The following is a 10,956-nucleotide window of genomic DNA, read 5'->3' on the forward strand; positions in this document are numbered from 1 at the left end:
AAAATTCTTATCCACAAATAAGGTAATATTTCCCCTATTCTTTACTACATATTTTAGACGAATAAATTATAATTGAAGTCTAATTGAGTTGTTTTAAGCATTTTTTTTTCACATGGTTTGAATTCTAATATAAATTCGGGCTGAAAAATAAATTTGAGTTTTGCCACTCCTATTTAAAAAAAAATTCAAAATCTTACCTATTGATTTAAATTAGTAATATCATTAAGATGATGTACTTAGTGCCAATATATATATATATATAGAGAGAGAGTAGTGGGTGATGTCGATATTTATCTTTTGGCAAGAAGCACCATCTGATTAATTTATAAATTTTAGTACTATTTACATGGAGTTCTAAAATTGGCAAATGCTAAGTTATAATAATTGTAACATACATCTTTCATGTGAATCACATAAATTATGAGTCCTATAATTTTATGTGGTTCATATAAAATATGTATATTACAATTATTGTAACTTAAAAGGCTCCCTCTAAAATTATATCTCATATCAAGGGAGTCACTAGGCACTGTTGCCGATACGATTCATGTACCAAATGAGACTGTGAGCAAAAGTGGCAGTGGCCTAAATAGTAAATAGTCTCCAATTGTTGAATTTAGTCAATATCTGTCTTACTTGTCCTGTTTTTAACTTACAAAAAAAAATGAAAAGAAAAGATCGCGTCCGCGTATGTGCAGCCAATCAGAATGGCAGGATGGAGTGAGTAGAACCAATAAGAATTAACCACGTGGACAACCCACGTAGCTTCGCGCTCCGTCCGTCTATGTATGAGCCACCAGCATTTTCTTTTTGGGGTCCCTTTAGAAATTCCCGTTCGGCTTTGGCCGTTAAAAATTCCCGTTGTTTCCAAACCAATATCAGTTCAAAATTAATAAACAAATTCAGCCGCGAAATTTTAATATTTTCGCCGGCGACGTGAAATGGAAAACCACGGCAGTGGTTTCCGGCGTGTGTTACTCTTGGCATTTTGCGTTGCCGGTATTTGGTCAGCTTACATTTACCAAGGCATTCTTCAAGAAACTCTGTAAGTTTTTTTTTTTTAAAAGTTAAATCTAATCGATTTTCATTTTGATCTAAGTTTCGATCGCTTAATTCGATATATTTGTTGTTGCTTTGATTTCGGATCTGAATGTGCAATTAGATCATGGCAGAAATATAACAAATTTTGGGTTTATTTATTAGGAGTTATTATCATTATTGGTTTATAATTACTCGAATAGGAATTGTTTTGTAGCTACCGAATTGATTGGATTATTTGTTGGATTTAGTTGATTGATCTTAGGATAAACATTGAAAAATCTTTAAATTCATTCTTCTGAAATTACAATACTACTATTATTTGAATGTTTACATGTAGCATTGTTTCTTACATGGACATTGTTTCCTTTATTTAAAAAAAAATTATTTAGGTCGACGAAGCGATTCGGTCCAGATGGGAAGAGGTTTCAGCATCTGGCATTTCTAAACTTGGCTCAGAATGTGGTCTGTTTAATTTGGTCTTATATAAGTGAGTCTTCTTGTTACCAGTTACATCTTCTTGTTGTCTCATTGTAGAAAAGATGGAGTTTAATATTGAGCTTTTTATGGGTTAAATGAATGGGCAGTGCTTAAGCTTTGGTCTAGTAGTGCTGGCGGTGCTCCTTGGTGGACCTACTGGAGTGCTGGCATTACAAATACAATTGGCCCTGCAATGGGTATTGAGGCTTTGAAGTATATTAGTTACCCAGCTCAGGCAAGTTTAACCTTCTCTGTGCTAGACATTTTTCTTCTATTATTCTGGAAAATTAATTATTGCAGGGTGTTTTAGTCGTTCTTCACTAACTGCTTGATTTGTTCAGAATAGATTGAACTCATGGATTAGTATTGTTGTATGATTGATTAAAGGAGTTGAATAGAGGCTCGGTTGATTCTGCTTAACTATGATTTTTCCTGTCCGTTTATCCATATCATGCGAATATACATGACTTTCTTGGTCCAAATATTTCATCGCTATCCTTGGTTTTCTGTAACAACTTACAAACAATTAGCTAATTGGTTTTAAACATTTGTTCTATTCCCTTACTTGCAGGTTCTGGCAAAATCCTCAAAAATGATTCCAGGTGAGTTATAATATATCGTTTTAAACATGATTCTTTGCTGCACAAATTCTAATCAGAAGTTTTATGTTTTCATTGTGTAACTGTAAAAATGTGCCCTTGCTGTTAGAAATTATTATGCACTTTTAGGCCAAGAAATTTATGATTTTGATGGTTTTCATGATTGCTGATTATATATTTTTTTTACCTCTATGCAGTAATGCTGATGGGTACCCTTGTTTATGGTATACGATACACTTTGCCAGAGTATATTTGTACTCTCCTTGTTGCTGGAGGAGTATCTTCCTTTGCACTCATGAAGGTGAGAAATAATTGGCGGAGAGAAATAGTATTTTTATTTTCTTTCTTAGCATGTGTGACTTATTTTAAGCATATAGGAATGCATTTATGTTCTTAATGTTAGGATCTATAATATTTCAGCTTATGTTTTTTGTATGCACGTGGGAATTGATTTCAGACTAGCTCAAAGACTATCAGCAAGCTAGCACATCCAAATGCGCCTCTTGGATATGGGCTTTGTTTTCTGAACCTCGCTTTTGATGGATTTACAAATGCTACTCAGGATTCAATTACTGCACGGTATGTCTACAAATGCAATCCACAAAATTCTCAAATCTCCTTAAATCTTCTTCATTATCTTCCTGATTTTGCTTCTGTTTATACCCTTTACATTGTTCAGTGAACGAGACATGAATCTGTGAAGGCATGGTATAATTAAATTAAGCTGTGTCCACGTCCATCACTTTGTTTAGAATAACAACATATGATTTGTTTTGCTTGCTTATACTTGTTCACTTTATGTTCCATCTAATTTTGTTGAATGTTGCTTTTTGGATGATCTTTTTTTTTTTAATTTATTTCTTTTCTGGTCTTGCTTAGGTATCCAAAGACAAGCGCTTGGGATATAATGTTGGGAATGAATTTATGGGGAACCATATACAACTTGTTCTACATGTTTGGCTGGCCACATGGAAGTGGATTCGAGGCTATCCAGTTCTGCAAGCAGCATCCAGAGGCAGCCTGGGATATTTTTTTCTATTGCTTATGTGGTGCAGTGGGTCAGAATTTCATCTTTCTAACTATTAGCCGATTCGGCTCCCTCACTAACACCACCATCACCACCACACGCAAGTTTGTCAGCATTGTGGTGTCTTCTGTGCTGAGTGGCAATCCCCTGTCATCAAAACAATGGGGATGCGTTCTCATGGTCTTCTCTGGGCTGTCATACCAGATCTATCTGAAATGGAGGAAGCTGCAAAGACTACAGAAGAAGAGGAAGCCCATGTGAAGAGGGAATGGATCATTTTGAACCTCACATTTGACTTTATTTTTCCTTTTTCTTTTCCTTCTTGTTAAATCTTCACTGTAACCATAAGGTTCAGTGGTTCCATATTTAGATGATACTTAGAGAATACTGACTGTGTTTTGGTAGATATTTTAAGAAGAAAATTAAAAGTTAGTGAGAATTGGATTTTGGTTGTGTACAATGATTTTCAAATTTATTCTGTGCCAAGTAACTCAGTGGATGTGGCTGTGTTTCAATGTGAAAAAAGTTCACAATAATTTATTGACAATCTACCGGATGACTGGGACATACTCCATGTTTTAAAGGAGCTTTCTTAATTGGATTAAACCGCAAAGATGATGCGAGTTTTGCCATACGCGTTCTGGTTTAGTTGCCACTATTACTTGTTGATATTATGGGCCATATCACAATACCCCGCGAATATGATTCGAGTGCTGCCTCTCATATACACTTTCTGATTTAATTACCACTAATTACTTGTTGATATTATAGGCCAAATCACACCAAAAGGTTGCTGCAATGTCAACTCAGATTTATTTTGCATGGTAATAATGGTCAAAACGGTCAATACCTTCCCTCGAGAAAGTTATATGCAATAAGAGACACTTTAATTTGTAAGGGGTTCCCTCCCTCCTTTTACCATTAGCTTTATGCTTAGCTCATAATTACACTTGTCTTCCACCACCACCACCACCACCTTCACCTTCCTAAATAGCTGAGTTCTGATCCTTCTTCCCCCACAATATTGTCCTCAGTCAAAGAATTGAAAGAGCAGAGAAGAGGGGTTTCCACTCAGCCAAATTCTTTGGAGTCTTCTGTAAGTAAATTATTTTGCTTCTTTAAACCCTTCATTTCTTTCATCTTCTCTAAAGTGTCATTACTTTGCTTTGGTAACTTTCGATAATGCATTGATTCAAAGCAAGAAGGAGTAGCTAAGAAGACAAATATAGGCACACCAAAACCAGAACACATTTCCACTCAAATAACATATAGGTTAAATTACATTAGATATCAGAGGAAAAATTATAAGGCAGAAAAACTTATTCTATACCTTTTTCACACCCAAAAACAACAAAATGGGAATCCAATCACCTGGTTGATCCTCTTTAATTTTTTTCTGTTTCTTTAATCATATATTGGCGAGCTGCCGATGTATAATTACACTCTGACTGGGGGGTTTTATATAGCAGGTTCTGTACAAATAAGAAATCAAGGCTAAAAACTGGGTTGGAAGAAGAAAGTATGCCCGGAATCAATCCCATGAAAAGGCAAACGAAAGAATGACACACATTAATACTAAACACACATGATTTCAGTGAGTATTAAGATAGTACTCTCCTAGGAGGGAAAATAAAAAAGAAAAAAAATTGTTTAAAAGAAGAAAAGGAGCTCAGAACATATTGTTAGATGTTTCTGAGGTTCTAGAATGCCCAACATTCTAGATCAGTGGTTTTGGAATGCAGATCTTATAGATGCCCTCTTTGTAAAATTTTAGGCAGAGATGGCCGCAATCCTAGGAAACAGAACTCAAACAAGGGAAGAAAAAAAAACTCAATATATGCTACATTCCCCCAGGGAATGAAAGATGAGATATAATGGCTTTAAGACTAGTAGGTTTTTGTAAGTGACAATGTGAGATGGATCAGAGAAGTTGATTATAGACTTTGGAGTAGGGCTCTTTTGCAGGGAGGTGGTTGTGAAGGATTGGGATTTGGATTGGTCATAGGAGACTCAATGCCAAGTGTTCTTAATAAGAAATTCCGCTCCTGAAAATATGCAACAAAAAGGAAAACATTAGTCACCCCCATGTGAAAAATTGAAACAAGTAATCATAAATCACATCAACATGCGGTGTGAACTTTGATTGCACTCTTGTGTTCGCTTCACATGCCCACATCTTGAGGCAAAGAGAAGATGAAAATAGAAACAGTTTGAAAAGTGCAGAAGAAGATTCATGGAAATTTATGAGTGCATGAAAGTAGAAAACAACATTGAAAAATGATTATCATCAGTTTGTCAGACAATCTATTTCATTTCATTTAACAAACTATCATGGGATCTTATTATTTGACACAAGCAGAAATAATCTTTAGTTAAACTTGGAAGCAACTTTTAGTTTTGGATCATCGAGAAGCAGTCTGGTCACAGCTAGCTAAGCAACTTCTAGGATCCCACAGGCCATGAGAGTGGAGTGATTGCCTAGATTGTAGAAAGGAATCCAAATACTAACACCCACAACAGTTTTGTAGTTGTTCAACTGCGAGTACTTGGTTTATTGTTTCATAACCATCTTTACCAGATCTTTTAGCTCCTAATGATTTGCAAATAGGCATGTGGGACGAGTCATTGGGTTATTTATTAATTAATGAAAGTAAAATTGAATATTTGGCCTGAGGGGAAGGGAAAAAAAAGAAAAAGAAGATTGGTGAGAAGACAAACACTTTGAAACTGAGGTTTGTGAGAGGAAGAAAAAAGAGGGATAGAAATCTGGTATGAATTAGTTTTACAACTATTCAGAGGTTCCCTTTGTTTGATCAATTATTTGAAGTTTGACATTATATGATCGTTATGTATGCTATAAGGTTTTATTAGATAGAGATGAAAAATCAGTTTCTTTAACTCTACTGCTCTTGTTTCCATTAGTATTTAACTCTCTGAAAGACAGATTAAATTTGACCTAGTTTAAATTATACCCAGCTGGGTATGAAGTTACCATTGAAGTTTATAGGAGTTGACTGAATTCTGGAACTAGAATATAAAATTTATTCCTAAAGCTTTGGACTCCGAGTTTACATTGGATTCAGTCATATTGTAGCATAATGGGTCTAAATTAAGGTTTTAAATTTGAATGAAACAATGTCTTGATAATTACTAGATGGTTCCAGTGTCTAGATGATGACTTAATCATTGGCAACCCCTAGAGTCCTATGAATCGATTGATAAATAGCAGGGATAGAGTCGTAACCGTCACCACCACCGTTCTCACAGCTTTCACCACTACAACTCGCTGACAGTACATATCAGGGCTTCACAAGCTTTCTATTAGCCCTGCTGCTACTAATTCCACTTTAGGCTGATAATTGTCAGCCTTGATACTTCTACTAATGAATTCATATCTGGAACTCAAAGATTAAAGATGACTTACACTTTCTGAAAATTTTGGGCTGGGGATTCCTGCTGCTAAGGATCTGAACAGCGGGGTAACGTGGAGTGGGGAACTAAACTCTGTACTTGATGAGGTGGAGGCAGCTCCATCATTGTTCGTGTCCTCACCACCAGAAGTAAATAACCCTAGTGCAAGAAAATTAGGTATTTCATAGGAAAACGTAGTATTGTAGAATTTATCTTCAATAATAGAATATGAAAACAATCGTATATAAGATTTAATTACCTTGCTTTGAGTCTGCACTCCCTTTTTCCCGTTCCACTAAGCAATGTTGCTTAGCAATATCAATTGATTGTAATTCTGTCCCAATAGCCTGATGCAATGCACTTAACTCAGCATCAATTTGATCTGTTGTATCACCAGCTGGACGAGGGATCAGAGTTGATCCAGTACTATATTCAGAACTAGCTGGAGAGTCCTCAAACAGATCAGGATGCCTGCAATATGTCAATCATCAGTCACACATGTTAAGGTGAGCGAAACGTTCTTCAATCTAGATTTCTACCTCCAAGATGATCTACTTTCATCATTGCTACTCCTCAAGTCCTCTATCAAATCTTTAAAATCTTCCAATTGCAAATCAATATCAGAGATTTTGCATCGTAGAATATCATTTTCTTTGCTTCGGTTCAGGAAATCTTGGAGAACCTGAATTGATGATATTCAATAAAATATTAGAATCCATGCAGCATCACCATTCAAATTGTTCCAAAGTGGAATTCTGGGATTATCTGTATTAGTTAATCATTGGAGTAACATCTAATCCCCATATATGTATTGGTAGATGATGCACTTACGAATAACAGTTGTAGATAGCTAAAAGAAAAGAGTGAAATAAAAAAAAAAATTACCTTCCAAGCATTTTCCAAACTCTGTTCTGTGCTCTCTGTATTAACTTTCTGCGCAAGTGAGCTGAGAAGTTCTGCTTGTTGTATCAAAGCAGTTATCTTTGGATCATCCTTCTTAAGAAATGTTCCTTGAGTTTTATTGTTCTGAGCTGCTACCAGATCAGCAAAATAGATTAACCTTTGGATTTCAATAGTTCTAATACAAGACTTTTTTTACCTTAAGGTGCCTTTCAGGCTTAGCTACCAAAATTTAGTAGACTTACAGTTCCAGAAACCTTGCAACAGGGGCTCACCATCATTTGAGACCTCCTTAGCATCATGATACTTGGCAGGCAAATGGGTGATGCTGGGGAAGTTCTGAGGCAACACAGTAAAAGGAGATCTTAGATGCTGATTTGCAGCTGTTCCAGATTGCCTATGTGATCTGTTCTCAAAGTTGCAATTTTCTGTGAGATCAGGGATGTGTGCCCTCCTGAATTGGAAAAAGAACAAGTTTTACTTGGTGAATTAACAGGAATGAATTTGTTAAATGCTATTATTATTGGTAATTGTAGTTTGGCATTCCATCTTTACCTCACTTTCTTAACAGGTGCTGCATTTTCTGGAGTCCCATCTGTACCGAACCCATTTTGGAATAAAATTCTCTTGTTGTTTGGGTTTATATATGCATTGTTATTCTCTTTTGCTAAGGCTTCATATTTTGCTCTCTTCTTGCACAACGTGGAGAATCTGTTCTTGACAGCATTATCCGTTCTGCATAAACAGAAATATGAGCAGTATTGATCATATAATCTCAAAGATAAAGCGGAGTGCACAAACAAGGGTAAAAGAACAGTTTTCTTATATAAATTTTTTTCTTTTTTTCAAAAAATATAAAAATTGTATACCTGCCTGAAACCACCTTAGCTATTTCTGTCCATCTATTACCAAATATCTTCTGAGCCTGCAGACCGGTTAGGTTATCATATTATAAACACATTCAATGATTGAATAATACTCATTTAAACAGAACTGCATCGTGTGCTTTTTGGCTTAACTTTTGAGAGACAGGAAACATAGCAATTAGTTATAAGCCTGGCCTACTTTCATTAATTTTTCTGCTTCAAAAACACAACACCTACTACTAACAACAACAAGGACAGGTAATGACCAAAAGTAAAATCTAAGAGATGAAAGTTTTGAAAAGTTTTTGCTGTAATTATTATTGAACTAACCTTAACCTATGGTATTGAATGTGCAAATAAGAGCATCAAATACCTCACATAATAGCATATCTTCCTCCGGCGACCATCCCCCTTTCTTGAAATCTGAATTCAAGTATGTGTACCATCTGCCATTTCAATATCACTCACCACATCAGATTAAAACTTAAAACAAAAATTCAAAATTGTGTAATAAATATCATGAAAATTGTCAAAGAACAAAACAGAGGATCATTGATTCAATATCAAAATGATCTAACTTCACCAACCTTCTTCTACACTGTCTGGTTGTTTTATCCTTGAATTTGGACGCAATAATTGACCAACTGTACAAATATCAAAACCAAAACCCTTAATTTCAAATTGTCCGATTAAGTGATCAAACAGAAGAGCACTTCCATTAAAAAATAAAAATAAAAATAAACGAAATCCTTACTTCTCAGTTCCATGTATACTGATTTGTTCACGCAATATATCATCTTCCTGCAAATTCACACGAACCCAGATAAGATAACCCGCCAAGAAACTCACAAGAAGTAGCAAACTTCAATTTTTCCATAAAAGGATCCCATTCTGAATAAATGAAAAAACGAGACTAATAAAACAGAAGAGACAGAACCTGCTGAGTCCAAGTGACAATATGTCTTTCTTTCTTCTTGGATTCTTCATTGGAGCCAATCTTCTTCTTGGGTACTTGCATTGTTTACTCACTTAATTATTCACTCTCTTTGTGGCTCTTTTTTATCTTGGACGCTCCTCCCCTTTGTCAAAACCAACACACGCATGCTAAAGCCAAAGTCTTTATAATAAAAATTCTCCTTTTCCTTGGACGGGTCTTTACAGGGAAAAAAAGGGGGAAAAAAAGAAAAACTGTTTAGTTCAAACGGAATCGTAAGCAGCTCTCAAGAACTCTATGGTTGCTATGCCTCGGATTCTAAAAAGTGACTCCAAGAAAATGAAAATGATTCAGAATGGAGACTATAAACGGCGATGCTTTGATGGTTGATCTCGATATTCGAGTAATGGGTTCGAATACGTAAGATTATATGATCTAAAACTAAAGTACATTGAAACTTGACACTGCATCTACATACATCATATAATAAAATAAGATTCAGGAAAAGTTGGAGAGAAGAAGAAACAAGTGAAGAAATGAAGAGACTGTAGAGATTGGAACTTGTTAGATGTTGATGTGTGTCTGAATGAATGATGCTGTATTGTTTTGGTTCATTTGTTTCTCTCTCTCTGTGGAACCTTTTTGAAATGCACCATCTTTCTTGCAAGATTACAATATTTTACTCCACATTTTGGGTTGTTTTAGTAATTTAAATATGAGGGGGATAAAAATATTAATTTAAATCAACGGATTCTTGCTTTAGTGCGCGGGTATGAAGGGCAGTTTGAAAATAACGCTGAATTCCACGACATGGCTTTTAATGAATGGTGGCGTGGACTCTCACCACCACATTCCACACTTCCACTATACCACGCCCTACCAAATTAAAACCTAATAACAACCTTATTTTCCAACAAGAAAAAAAAAAGTCAATTTATTTTTTCTTACATCTGGAAATAAATTTGACTTGTTTTACGTTTAATGTTCCAATTTGAATTGTCACAGAGTTAACCGAAGATAATTTCTAGCCAACTGTAATTTTTAGTGATTTTGTATATAAAACGACTTCACGGCTAACTTACATTTGATATAATTTACAATTGTACAAATGAGTATGACGTGATTATTTTATAAGATAGAAGATTGAGTCTCTTGTTATTGTGGGATAAAAATTTAAAAATAATAAAAAATAGCAAGTAGTGTTGCTCATAATCAAGTGTAAGGATTCTCTTCTGATCTAAAATTTTTAAAATTTTTAAAGATATTATGATACATGTCATGCATAGAATTTAATTTCTTTATTTTTTTCATTTATTAACCACCAATCAATATATGAATTTTTGTTCAAGAGAAATTCTGATCAGGAAAGGGTCTTAATGTCATAATCGCAAGTTTACAACATGCTGCATTTTCTATGCTTTTTATTTTCAAATTGTTTTGATTTTGAATGTTACTGTTTTTAAATGTGGCATGACGAAATCCGTGACCTAACCTTCACAATTCATTATTTCCATTTAAATTTTTGGTTATTTTTTCAATTTTTCTTCTTGGCCAATCATGCAATTTGAGCGACTTCAAAATTTAGGCAAGCGTAAAGCCACGCGCACCATAGCAAGTGGAACGAACGGTCGTTTTTCTATTGGCTAGGATGTCTAGCGGTTGGTGTTTACTTGAATTTGATTGGTCAGTGACAGTGACGTG

General features: G+C 35.0%; 2 protein-coding genes across 2 annotated transcripts; one reads left to right on the top strand and one right to left on the bottom strand.

Moving 5' to 3' along the window:
• The first annotated feature begins 656 nt into the window (after positions 1–656).
• Positions 657–3,619, top strand: LOC18043902 (UDP-galactose/UDP-glucose transporter 3). The gene is made up of 7 exons (XM_006438584.2): positions 657–1,045; positions 1,431–1,528; positions 1,626–1,753; positions 2,090–2,120; positions 2,315–2,418; positions 2,575–2,696; positions 2,997–3,619. Exons 1-7 carry the CDS (start codon positions 942–944, stop codon positions 3,403–3,405), a joined length of 996 nt encoding a protein of 331 aa, XP_006438647.1. The 5' UTR covers positions 657–941; the 3' UTR covers positions 3,406–3,619.
• A 1,174-nt stretch (positions 3,620–4,793) lies between these two features.
• LOC18043903 (transcription factor MYB124) lies at positions 4,794–9,760 on the bottom strand. The gene is made up of 12 exons (XM_024185309.1): positions 9,259–9,760; positions 9,076–9,122; positions 8,909–8,965; positions 8,695–8,767; positions 8,325–8,380; positions 8,011–8,190; positions 7,701–7,909; positions 7,441–7,586; positions 7,095–7,237; positions 6,815–7,026; positions 6,569–6,714; positions 4,794–5,189 (listed from the first exon to the last, which is right to left on the bottom strand). The coding sequence occupies exons 1-12, from the start codon at positions 9,337–9,339 to the stop codon at positions 5,079–5,081; spliced, it is 1,461 nt and encodes a 486-aa protein (XP_024041077.1). The 5' UTR covers positions 9,340–9,760; the 3' UTR covers positions 4,794–5,078.
• Between the last annotated feature and the right edge of the window lie 1,196 nt (positions 9,761–10,956).

The sequence above is a fragment of the Citrus clementina genome, unplaced genomic scaffold (genome assembly GCF_000493195.1).
Source record: "Citrus clementina cultivar Clemenules unplaced genomic scaffold, Citrus_clementina_v1.0 scaffold_4, whole genome shotgun sequence".
Taxonomy (NCBI): Eukaryota; Viridiplantae; Streptophyta; class Magnoliopsida; order Sapindales; family Rutaceae; genus Citrus; species Citrus x clementina.

Bases quoted from the DNA above. Each gene is read 5' to 3' on its own strand.
- LOC18043902 (XM_006438584.2), top strand. From the start codon at position 942: ATGGAAAACCACGGCAGTGGTTTCCGGCGTGTGTTACTCTTGGCATTT. The intron at 1,046-1,430 runs GTAAGTTTTTTT...AAAATTATTTAG, and splicing joins GGCATTCTTCAAGAAACTCT to GTCGACGAAGCGATTCGGTC. The intron at 2,419-2,574 runs GTGAGAAATAAT...AATTGATTTCAG, and splicing joins CTTCCTTTGCACTCATGAAG to ACTAGCTCAAAGACTATCAG.
- LOC18043903 (XM_024185309.1), bottom strand. From the start codon at position 9,339: ATGCAAGTACCCAAGAAGAAGATTGGCTCCAATGAAGAATCCAAGAAG. The intron at 8,966-9,075 runs GTAAGGATTTCG...ATATTTGTACAG, and splicing joins AGTATACATGGAACTGAGAA to TTGGTCAATTATTGCGTCCA. The intron at 5,190-6,568 runs GTAAGTCATCTT...GCATATTTTCAG, and splicing joins GCCCAAAATTTTCAGAAAGT to GAGCGGAATTTCTTATTAAG.